At 43.2% G+C, this 12,916-nt stretch overlaps 1 protein-coding gene across 1 annotated transcript in view; it reads right to left on the bottom strand.

The window, feature by feature from the left end:
• Positions 1–343: 343 nt before the first annotated feature.
• Positions 344–12,916, bottom strand: part of LOC109876981 (cytidine monophosphate-N-acetylneuraminic acid hydroxylase) — a 40,933-nt gene continuing 28,360 nt past the window's right edge. Inside the window, exons 5-11 of the mRNA XM_031817116.1 lie at positions 5,853–5,933; positions 3,745–3,811; positions 3,563–3,644; positions 2,523–2,660; positions 2,099–2,234; positions 1,812–1,952; positions 344–454 (exon numbers count right to left, since the gene is read on the bottom strand). Coding sequence (XP_031672976.1) covers positions 448–454; positions 1,812–1,952; positions 2,099–2,234; positions 2,523–2,660; positions 3,563–3,644; positions 3,745–3,811; positions 5,853–5,933 — 652 coding nt within the window. The 3' untranslated portion in view covers positions 344–447. The remainder of the gene's footprint in view (positions 455–1,811; positions 1,953–2,098; positions 2,235–2,522; positions 2,661–3,562; positions 3,645–3,744; positions 3,812–5,852; positions 5,934–12,916) is intronic.

The raw sequence follows: 12,916 nt of genomic DNA, 5'->3' as shown, positions 1-12,916 counted from the left end.
GACTGATGAGGATTTATTTTATTTAATCCATTTTAGAATAAGGCTGTAATATAACAAATGTGGAAAAGTAAAGGGGTCTGAATACTTTCCGAATGCACTGTAAGTGCCTTGCTCAAGGGAACATCAAAATATTTTTCACATAGTAAGCTCAGGGATTTGAACCAGCAACCTTTCGATAACTGGCCCAGTGCTCTTACCTGTTAGGCTACCTGCCACCCTTATGACAGATTTGTAACATGCTATGTTCCTGCTCCACAATGATTGTTTTGATTCTTCTCAAGTTGAGTGCAGTGTACTTAATAGTATATAGGTGAGCAGGTGTTGTAGCCATGCTCACCTCCTCATAAGGGTGCTCTCTAGTGGGCCTCTGAGTAGGGAAGGACAGATCCATGAAGTCCACCAGATAGTTGTAGCCATTGTCTATCGGAATGAAGTCCTCATCTGTCTCTATGACCTTAAATACATATTACAAATAGTTAGGCAAACCCTCGAACCCACTAGATTTGGGTTAAAAATGTATTTTTATTTTCTAATTGATTGAACATGCCTGGCACAATGGAACCAAAGGTCATAGTCCCTAAAGTGTCAAGCCTGCCCATCTGGCTATACCAAGCAGCCAAAACCAGCTGTTCCAAGGGTAGTTTCCTGAACATAAATTAAGCCTAGTCCTGGAACCCCCCAAAAATTCGATAAAGATTCTCCATTGAGCTTTAAATTTTTTAAATTCAGGAATAGGCTTAGTCTGTGTCCGTGAGAGCATCCGTACAGTTTTTAAACATTCCAGAAATCTGCAGAGAGAGGAAGTGAATGGAAGGGTTCGCGTTCCAGTTGGTACAAAACCTAGAAACGTTTTAAAAAGGAGATTGTCTATTGATAGATTGTCCAATAATATTAAACATTTTCCTTGCATGTTTTACTGCCTACTGAATGCGAGTCAGGAGTAACCAGGAGTGTAATTCCTAAATTGCAGACTGTTGGCAAAAAAGTTTAATCCATACGAAAAATATTTTGAAGTGAAAACAAGTTTCTATTGGACAAATTCAGGCTTCCGTTTGGTTCCAAGAGTAAACAGTAATCGGTTTCTGTTGAAAAACGTTTTTGCAACAGTCTGCGACTATGAATCCACCCCAGGAGTCAGCTTGTAGATGTGGAGTAGAGCACTAAGAGCTGTGAGGACTTTTATATGGACTGCAATATTTACCCGGACAACTAGATTGTAGTTTTTAAACCCTGCCCAGATGTAATAAAATTGGATCCAGCTTTTATGTTTAAATATCTCAGCGGTGATGGCCCTGTTCAGTTCATCCACGTACAAATCAAAGTCCCAACTGTCCTTATAGATGTTTGTCCCGGATGGAGGGTCGGTGATGGCTTTCCTGTGGTTATAGTCAAATCATACATGATTTACAGTGCATTTTACCTGGGTTACAACATTAAAAAGGAATGAAATGATGCAGGAAGAAACAGAATGTAGAAAGAGAACATAATGGTAGACAATTTAAGGAAGTGAGGTAATGCTGGTAGACAATGTAGGGAAGTGAGATAATAATGGCAGACAATGTAGGGAAGTGAGGTAAAAATGGTTGACAATGTAAGGAAGTGATGCAATAATGGTAGACAATGTAGGAAAGTGATGTAATAGTGGTTAACAATGTAGGGACGTGAGGTAATAATGGTATTGACAACAGAGGGAAACATCAAACACCAAAATGTGATTTGTAAATATTGATAATTGTTGGCATTTCTATGGAGTATGGACTGATATGACAGACATGGACACACACGATTTGCTGATTGATGAGCAATCCTACCGGCTGGGGCTCATCAGAGCCAGGGCCAGATCGAGCACAGCGCCTGGCTTGGGTGTCCATGTTGTTATGCCTGGAGCGCTCTTCTTGATCAGGGCATTGAGCTCCTCCGCTTTGTTTTTCGTGTTAGTTTCCTTAATGTACCTGTCAGTTAACTTATGTCAGTTGTCAATGTCAATTTGGGATGCAACTTATATTGAGTGACTGCAATTGAAGCAATAAGAGGGGTCAAAACCTAACCTGAACCTAGAACGGAATTTGTACATAAAATAGTAAACATTTTGTAATACCTGTCTGAGGGATGTGCTTCGACAAAGTAACCGGCAAACGGGCAGTAGATCTTGGGCTGCAAGGATTTTACCAGCTGGGCCTTGTAGTTCATGAGCTTCTTCCTTTCATTCTTGATGAAATCGGCTTTCCAGCTCTCTGCAGGGTGAAATCGACACTAGTCAATGAGTGAACCTCAGTTGTGTTTCCTTGATTCCTCGCTTCCTCTCCCCTTGCCTCCTCCTCAAAATACATTGGAGGAGAACATCCGAGGGAAGTAACCTCATATCTGTTCCGATGTGCTTTGAGGAGGAGATGAGGAGAGAGGAAATACAATTGAGATTCACTCCATCTGCAGTCAATAGCCAGGAAAACACAAGGGAGCAATTAATTTCTCTGTTATTTGTCCGGCTATACATTTGGATGCTGTATACCTGTCCGCCTCACCTGTGTATTTTCCTCCACTGAAGGTCATGGGGAAGCCAGACGCCCCTCCAGCAAAGTCGCTCATCATCAGGTCTACATTGTGGGGCAGTCGGCCGTAGTTTGGCCTGGTGCAGTCCACCGTGTTGAGGATCATATGACCTGGGTGGGAGAACCAGGATCAGATGCACCCATCAAATGAGATAAGGTTGGGATAAGGCTTTAAGGTGCATCGTATGCCTACCAGGTGGCACTGGCATATACTTTTACTACTGAACTGACAAGGACCTGAATCAGACAGGATGTGCATGTTCAATAAAATAATGAGTCTTAATTATCCTGATGGAGCCCATCTTTATATGGATGTATAATCTGTAGGTGGATAAAGTGGGATGAAAGTCAGAATGTGTGACCTGCTTGTGCTTGTACACTGACTGGACAAAACATTAGGAACACATGCTCTTTCTGTGAAATAGACTGACCAGGTGAATCCAGGTGAAGGGTATGATCACTTATTTAAATCCACTCCAATCAGTGTAGATGAAGGGGAGGAGACAGGTTAAAGGAGGATTTTTAACCCTTGAGACATGGATTGTGTATGCGTGTCATTCAGAGGGTGAATGGGCAAGACAAAATATTTAAGTGCCTTTGAAGGGGGTATGGTAGTAGGTACCAGGCACACCGGTTTGAGTGTGTCAAGAACTGCAGCGCTGCTGGGTTTTTCATGCTCAACAGTTTCCCGTGTGTATCAATGGTTCACCACCCAAAAGAAATCCATCTAACTTGACCCAACTGTGGGAAGCTTTGGAGTCAACATGGGCCAGGATCCCTGTGGAACACTTTCAATACCTTGTAAAGTCCATGCCAATAGAGTCCAATTGAGGTTGTTCTGACGGCAAAGGAGGGTGCAATTCAATATTAGGAAGGTGTAAACACTCGGTGCACTCGGTGTAAACACCACCTAGCAGACCCTTTTATGAAAAGTGACTTCCTGTGACTGCAGGAATTGAACCCAGGGCTCTGGCGAAGCTAGCACCGTGTGCTCTTACAAAGGAGATGACTACCTTTATATTCAACAATGATACAGGTGTCCAATTCAGGGTGCACTTCATCCTTCAGAATCATGAATCTGAGGTGCTCATCAATCTGACGGAGATGACAGGAGAAGGGCATTAAAGAAGAGCCTTTTGACAGAGGTTCCTTTATCGTATAAACTGTTCATGCAAAGTGAGCTGTTTATGCTTACGTTTTGCCAAATGCCAAAGGGAACGACGTTGATATTTGTCAGCTGCACCTGCCTTTTCTCCAGCATCCTGTAACATGATTGAAATGAGGACAGCATAAACCCATAAAGGTGACACCCTCATTTGTTTTATGGTTGTAAAACCATGTTAATGAGTGACATATACAGTTGAAGCTGGAAGTTCACATACACCTTAGCCAAATACATTTAAACTCAGTTTTTCCACAATTCCTGACATTTAATCCCAGTAAACATTCCCTGTCTTAGGTCAGTTAGGATCACCACTTTATTTTAAGAATGTGAAATGTCAGAATAATAGAGAGTGATTTATTTCAGCATTTATTTATTTCGTCACATTCCCAGTGGGTCAGATGTTTACATACACTCAATTAGTATTTGGTAGCACTGCCTTCAAATTGTTTCTTGGGTCTGTCACGATCGTTGTCTAAATAAGTGGACCAAGGCGCAGCATGAGTAGAGTTCCACATTTTATTAATAGTGAAACTTCAAAAAAAAAAAAAAAAGATATAAAGAACGTGAAATGTGTAGCTCACAATGGCACTCAAACACAAAACAATATCCCCCAACGCAGGTGGGAAAATGGACACACTAAGTATGATCCCCAATTAGAGGCAACGATATTCAGCTGCCTCCAATTGGGAACCATACTCACACACACCAACATAGAACTATAATAACTAGAAAACCCCCCCTAGTCACACTGACCTATTACACCAGAGAGAACCCCGATGGCTCTCTATGGTCAGGGTGTGACAGGGTCAAACATTTCTGGTAGCCGTCCACAAGCTTCCCACAATAAGTTGGGTGAATTTTGGCCCATTCATCCTGACAGAGCTGGTGTAACTGAGTCAGGTTTGTAGGTCTCCTTGCTCGCACACGCTTTTTCATTTCTGCCCACACATTTCCTATAGGATTGAGGTCAGGGCTTTGTGATGGCCACTCCAATAACTTTACTTTGTTGTCCTTAAGCCATTTTGCCACAACTTTGGAAGTATGCTTGGGGTCACTGTCCATTTGGAAGACCGATTTGCGACCAAGCTTTAACATCCTGATGTCTTGAGATGCTGCTTCAAAATAATTTCCCTTCTCATGATGCCATCTCTTTTGTAAAGTGCACCAGTCCCTCCTGCAGCAAAGCACCCCCCCCCCCACAACATGATGCTACCACCCCCATTCATCACGGTTGGGATGGTGTTCTTCAGCTTGCAAGCCTCCCCTTTTTCCTCCAAAAATAACAATGGTCATTATGGCCAAACAGTTCTATTTTTGTTCCATCAGATCAGAGGACATTTCACCAAAAAGTACGATCTTTGTCCCAATCTGCAGTTGCAAACCGTAGTCTGGCTTTTTTATGGCGGTTTTGGAGCAGTGGCTTCTTACTTGCTGAGCGGCCTTTCAACTTATGTTGATATTGGACTCGTTTAACTGTGGATATAGATACTTTTGTACCTGTTTCCTCCAGCATCTCCACAAGGTCCTGTGCTTTTGTTCTAGGATTGAGACAAAACGCTTCTCCTTCCTGAGCGGTATGACGGCTGCGTGGTCCCATGGTGTTTATAATTGCGTAATATTGTTTGTACAGATAAACATGGTACCTTCAGGCATTTGGAAATTGCTCCCAGGTATGAACCTGACTTGAGGTCTACCATTTTTTTTCTGAGGTATTGGCTGATTTCTTTTGATTTTCCCATGATGTCAAGCAAAAAGGCACTGAATTTGAAGGTAGGCTTGAAACACATCCACAGGTACACCTCCAATTGACTCAAATGATGTCAATTAGCCTATCAGAAGCTTCTAAAGCCAAGACATAATTTTATGGAATTTTCCAAGCTGGTTAAAGGCACAATCTTAGTGTATGTAAACTTCTGACCCACTTGTATTGTGATATAAATCACTGTAAGTGAAATAATCTGTCTGTAAACAATTGTTGGAAAAATTACTTCTGTCATGCACGAAGTAGATGTCCTAACCGACGTGCCAAAACTATAGTTTGTTAACAAGATATTTGTGGAGTGGTTGAAAACAAGTTAATGACTCCAACCTAAGTGTATGTAAACTTCCGAGTTCAATTGTATATAGATAACCCTTACCAGAACACTGGCCTTGATGTGTCGCCAACATAAATTGGAACATCGGGTCTCGTCGCAGAGAGGGATTTTAAGGTTGGGTAGCTGAAAATAAATTTTTCAGGAATGGAATTAGAATCAACACTTTAAACTAAGTACAACTTATAAAGGCTCAATATAGCTTACATAAATGCGTCACATATCATCTATCGCATACTCTATAAATGGTGTATAAACATACATAGTTTATACACCACCCTTTATAGAATATGACACACGCTTATAGATTATCTGTGAAGCATTTGCGTAGTGCTTCAGAAACTACATGTATGCTATTAAATGCCTTTATACTTCGTTAAAGTGGGACTGAAATGATAAATACATGGAAATCAGTCGTGGCTGGTGGGTGGAGATTGCAGAGGACGGGCTCATTGTAATGTTTGGAATAGTATGTGTTTGATACGTTCAATCCATTCCCTTCCAGTTTCACTGAGCCCATCCTCCCATATCAATCCATTCCCTTCCAGTTTCACTGAGCCCATCCTCCCATATCAATCCATTCCCTTCCAGTTTCACTGAGCCCATCCTCCCATATCAATCCATTCCCTTCCAGTTTCACTGAGCCCATCCTCCCATATCAATCCATTCCCTTCCAGTTTCACTGAGCCCATCCTCCCATATCAATCCATTCCCTTCCAGTTTCACTGAGCCCATCCTCCCATATCAATCCATTCCCTTCCAGTTTCACTGAGCCCATCCTCCCATATCAATCCATTCCCTTCCAGTTTCACTGAGCCCATCCTCCCATATCAATCCATTCCCTTCCAGTTTCACTGAACCCATCCTCCCATATCAATCCATTCCCTTCCAGTTTCACTGAGCCCATCCTCCCATATCAATCCATTCCCTTCCAGTTTCACTGAGCCCATCCTCCCATATCAATCCATACTCCATACAGGTACCATCTCTACATGCCTGTACCATACAGGTACCATCTCTACATGCCTGTACCATACAGGTACCATCTCTACATGCATGTACCATACTCCATACAGGTACCATCTCTACATACCTGTACCATACTCCATACAGATACCATCTCTACATGCCTGTACCATACAGGTACCATCTCTACATACCTGTACCATACTCCATACAGGTACCATCTCTACATGCCTGTACCATACTCCATACAGGTACCATCTCTACATACCTGTACCATACTCCATACAGATACCATCTCTACATGCCTGTACCATACAGGTACCATCTCTACATACCTGTACCATACTCCATACAGGTACCATCTCTACATGCCTGAACCATACTCCATACAGATACCATCTCTACATATCCGTACCATACAGGTACCATCTCTACATGCCTGTACCATACAGGTACCATCTCTAAATGCCTGTACCATACAGGTACCATCTCTACATGCCTGTACCATACAGGTACCATCTCTACATGCCTGTACCATACAGGTACCATCTCTACATACCTGTACCATACAGGTACCATCTCTACATACCTGTACCATACTCCATACAGATACCATCTCTACATGCCTGTACCATACTCCATACAGGTACCATCTCTAAATGCCTGTACCATACAGGTACCAGCTCTACATGCCTGTACCATACAGGTACCATCTCTACATATCTGTACCATACAGGTACCATCTCTACATGCCTGTACCATACAGGTACCATCTCTACATGCCTGTACCATACAGGTACCATCTCTACATGCCTGTACCATACAGGTACCATCTCTACATGCCTGTACCATACAGGTACCATCTCTACATACCTGTACCATACTCCATACAGATACCATCTCTACATATCTGTACCATACAGGTACCATCTCTACATACCTGTACCATACTCCATACAGATACCATCTCTACATGCCTGTACCATCTCTACATGCCTGTACCATACAGGTACCATCTCTACATGCCTGTACCATACAGGTACCATCTCTACATGCCTGTACCATTCAGGTACCATCTCTACATACCTGTACCATACTCCATACAGGTACCATCTCTACATGCCTGTACCATACTCCATACAGGTACCATCTCTACATGCCTGTACCATACTCCATACAGATACCATCTCTACATGCCTGTACCATACAGGTACCATCTCTACATGCCTGTACCATACAGGTACCATCTCTACATGCCTGTACCATACAGGTACCATCTCTACATACCTGTACCATACTCCATACAGATACCATCTCTACATATCTGTACCATACAGGTACCATCTCTACATGCCTGTACCATACTCCATACAGGTACCATCTCTACATACCTGTACCATACTCCATACAGATACCATCTCTACATGCCTGTACCATACTCCATACAGGTACCATCTCTACATGCCTGTACCATACAGGTACCATCTCTACATGCCTGTACCATACAGGTACCATCTCTAAATGCCTGTACCATTCAGGTACCATCTCTACATACCTGTACCATACTCCATACAGGTACCATCTCTACATGCCTGTACCATACTCCATACAGGTACCATCTCTACATGCCTGTACCATACTCCATACAGATACCATCTCTACATGCCTGTACCATACAGGTACCATCTCTACATACCTGTACCATACAGGTACCATCTCTACATGCCTGTACCATACAGGTACCATCTCTACATGCCTGTACCATACTCCATACAGATACCATCTCTACATGCCTGTACCATACTCCATACAGGTACCATCTCTACATGCCTATACAATACTCCATACAGATACCATCTCTACATGCCTGTACCATCTCTACATGCCTGTACCATACTCCATACAGGTACCATCTCTACATGCCTGTACCATACTCCATACAGATACCATCTCTACATATCTGTACCATACTCCATACAGGTACCATCTCTACATACCTGTACCATACTCCATACAGGTACCATCTCTACATGCCTGTACCATACAGGTACCATCTCTACATACCTGTACCATCTCTACATACCTGTACCATACAGGTACCATCTCTACATGCCTGTACCATACTCCATACAGGTACCATCTCTACATGCCTGTACCATACTCCATACAGGTACCATCTCTACATACCTGTACCATCTCTACATGCCTGTACCATACAGGTACCATCTCCACATGCCTGTACCATACAGGTACCATCTCTACATGCCTGTACCATACTCCATACAGATACCATCTCTACATATCTGTACCATACTCCATACAGGTACCATCTCTACATACCTGTACCATACTCCATACAGGTACCATCTCTACATGCCTGTACCATACAGGTACCATCTCTACATACCTGTACCATCTCTACATACCTGTACCATACAGGTACCATCTCTACATGCCTGTACCATACTCCATACAGGTACCATCTCTACATGCCTGTACCATACAGGTACCATCTCTACATACCTGTACCATCTCTACATACCTGTACCATACAGGTACCATCTCTACATGCCTGTACCATACTCCATACAGGTACCATCTCTACATGCCTGTACCATACTCCATACAGGTACCATCTCTACATACCTGTACCATCTCTACATGCCTGTACCATAGAGGTACCATCTCTACATGCCTGTACCATACAGGTACCATCTCTACATGCCTGTACCATACAGGTACCATCTCTACATGCCTGTACCATACACCATACAGATACCATCTCTACATGCCTGTACCATACTCCATACAGGTACCATCTCTACATGCCTGTACCCTGTACCATACTCCATACAGATACCATCTCTACATGCCTGTACCCTGTACCATACACCATACAGATACCATCTCTACATGCCTGTACCATACTCCATACAGGTACCATCTCTACATGCCTGTACCATACAGGTACCATCTCTACATGCCTGTACCATACAGGTACCATCTCTACATGCCTGTACCATTCAGGTACCATCTCTACATACCTGTACCATACTCCATACAGGTACCATCTCTACATGCCTGTACCATACTCCATACAGGTACCATCTCTACATGCCTGTACCATACTCCATACAGATACCATCTCTACATGCCTGTACCATACAGGTACCATCTCTACATACCTGTACCATACAGGTACCATCTCTACATGCCTGTACCATACAGGTACCATCTCTACATGCCTGTACCATACTCCATACAGATACCATCTCTACATGCCTGTACCATACTCCATACAGATACCATCTCTACATATCTGTACCATACTCCATACAGGTACCATCTCTACATACCTGTACCATACTCCATACAGGTACCATCTCTACATGCCTGTACCATACAGGTACCATCTCTACATACCTGTACCATCTCTACATACCTGTACCATACAGGTACCATCTCTACATGCCTGTACCATACTCCATACAGGTACCATCTCTACATGCCTGTACCATCTCTACATACCTGTACCATCTCTACATACCTGTACCATCTCTACATACCTGTACCATAGAGGTACCATCTCTACATGCCTGTACCATACAGGTACCATCTCCACATGCCTGTACCATACAGGTACCATCTCTACATGCCTGTACCATACACCATACAGATACCATCTCTACATGCCTGTACCATACTCCATACAGGTACCATCTCTACATGCCTGTACCATACTCCATACAGATACCATCTCTACATGCCTGTACCATACACCATACAGGTACCATCTCTACATGCCTGTACCATACACCATACAGGTACCATCTCTACATGCCTGTACCATACTCCATACAGGTACCATCTCTACATGCCTGTACCATACTCCATACAGATACCATCTCTACATATCTGTACCATACTCCATACAGGTACCATCTCTACATACCTGTACCATACTCCATACAGGTACCATCTCTACATGCCTGTACCATACAGGTACCATCTCTACATACCTGTACCATCTCTACATACCTGTACCATACAGGTACCATCTCTACATGCCTGTACCATACTCCATACAGGTACCATCTCTACATGCCTGTACCATACTCCATACAGGTACCATCTCTACATACCTGTACCATCTCTACATGCCTGTACCATAGAGGTACCATCTCTACATGCCTGTACCATACAGGTACCATCTCTACATGCCTGTACCATACAGGTACCATCTCTACATGCCTGTACCATACACCATACAGATACCATCTCTACATGCCTGTACCATACTCCATACAGGTACCATCTCTACATGCCTGTACCCTGTACCATACTCCATACAGGTACCATCTCTACATGCCTGTACCATACTCCATACAGGTACCATCTCTACATGCCTGTACCATACTCCATACAGATACCATCTCTACATGCCTGTACCATACAGGTACCATCTCTACATACCTGTACCATACAGGTACCATCTCTACATGCCTGTACCATACTCCATACAGATACCATCTCTACATGCCTGTACCATACAGGTACCATCTCTACATGCCTGTACCATACTCCATACAGATACCATCTCTACATGCCTGTACCATACTCCATACAGATACCATCTCTACATATCTGTACCATACTCCATACAGGTACCATCTCTACATACCTGTACCATACTCCATACAGGTACCATCTCTACATGCCTGTACCATACAGGTACCATCTCTACATACCTGTACCATCTCTACATATCTGTACCATACAGGTACCATCTCTACATGCCTGTACCATACTCCATACAGGTACCATCTCTACATGCCTGTACCATACTCCATACAGGTACCATCTCTACATGCCTGTACCATACTCCATACAGGTACCATCTCTACATGCCTGTACCATACTCCATACAGATACCATCTCTACATGCCTGTACCATACAGGTACCATCTCTACATACCTGAACCATCTCTACATGCCTGTACCATAGAGGTACCATCTCTACATGCCTGTACCATACAGGTACCATCTCTACATGCCTGTACCATACAGGTACCATCTCTACATGCCTGTACCATACACCATACAGATACCATCTCTACATGCCTGTACCATACTCCATACAGGTACCATCTCTACATGCCTGTACCCTGTACCATACTCCATACAGGTACCATCTCTACATGCCTGTACCATACTCCATACAGGTACCATCTCTACATGCCTGTACCATACTCCATACAGATACCATCTCTACATGCCTGTACCATACAGGTACCATCTCTACATACCTGTACCATACAGGTACCATCTCTACATGCCTGTACCATACTCCATACAGATACCATCTCTACATGCCTGTACCATACAGGTACCATCTCTACATGCCTGTACCATACTCCATACAGATACCATCTCTACATGCCTGTACCATACTCCATACAGATACCATCTCTACATATCTGTACCATACTCCATACAGGTACCATCTCTACATACCTGTACCATACTCCATACAGGTACCATCTCTACATGCCTGTACCATACAGGTACCATCTCTACATACCTGTACCATCTCTACATATCTGTACCATACAGGTACCATCTCTACATGCCTGTACCATACTCCATACAGGTACCATCTCTACATGCCTGTACCATACTCCATACAGGTACCATCTCTACATGCCTGTACCATACTCCATACAGGTACCATCTCTACATGCCTGTACCATACTCCATACAGATACCATCTCTACATGCCTGTACCATACAGGTACCATCTCTACATACCTGTACCATACAGGTACCATCTCTACATGCCTGTACCATACAGGTACCATCTCTACATGCCTGTACCATACTCCATACAGATACCATCTCTACATGCCTGTACCATACTCCATACAGATACCATCTCTACATATCTGTACCATACTCCATACAGGTACCATCTCTACATACCTGTACCATACTCCATACAGGTACCATCTCTACATGCCTGTACCATACAGGTACCATCTCTACATACCTGTACCATCTCTACATACCTGTACCATACAGGTACCATCTCTACATGCCTGTACCATACTCCATACAGGTACCATCTCTACATGCCTGTACCATAC

This window comes from Oncorhynchus kisutch, unplaced genomic scaffold (assembly GCF_002021735.2).
Source record: "Oncorhynchus kisutch isolate 150728-3 unplaced genomic scaffold, Okis_V2 scaffold936, whole genome shotgun sequence".
Classification (NCBI taxonomy): Eukaryota; Metazoa; Chordata; class Actinopteri; order Salmoniformes; family Salmonidae; genus Oncorhynchus; species Oncorhynchus kisutch.
This window is presented reverse-complemented; position numbering and strand designations above follow the sequence as displayed.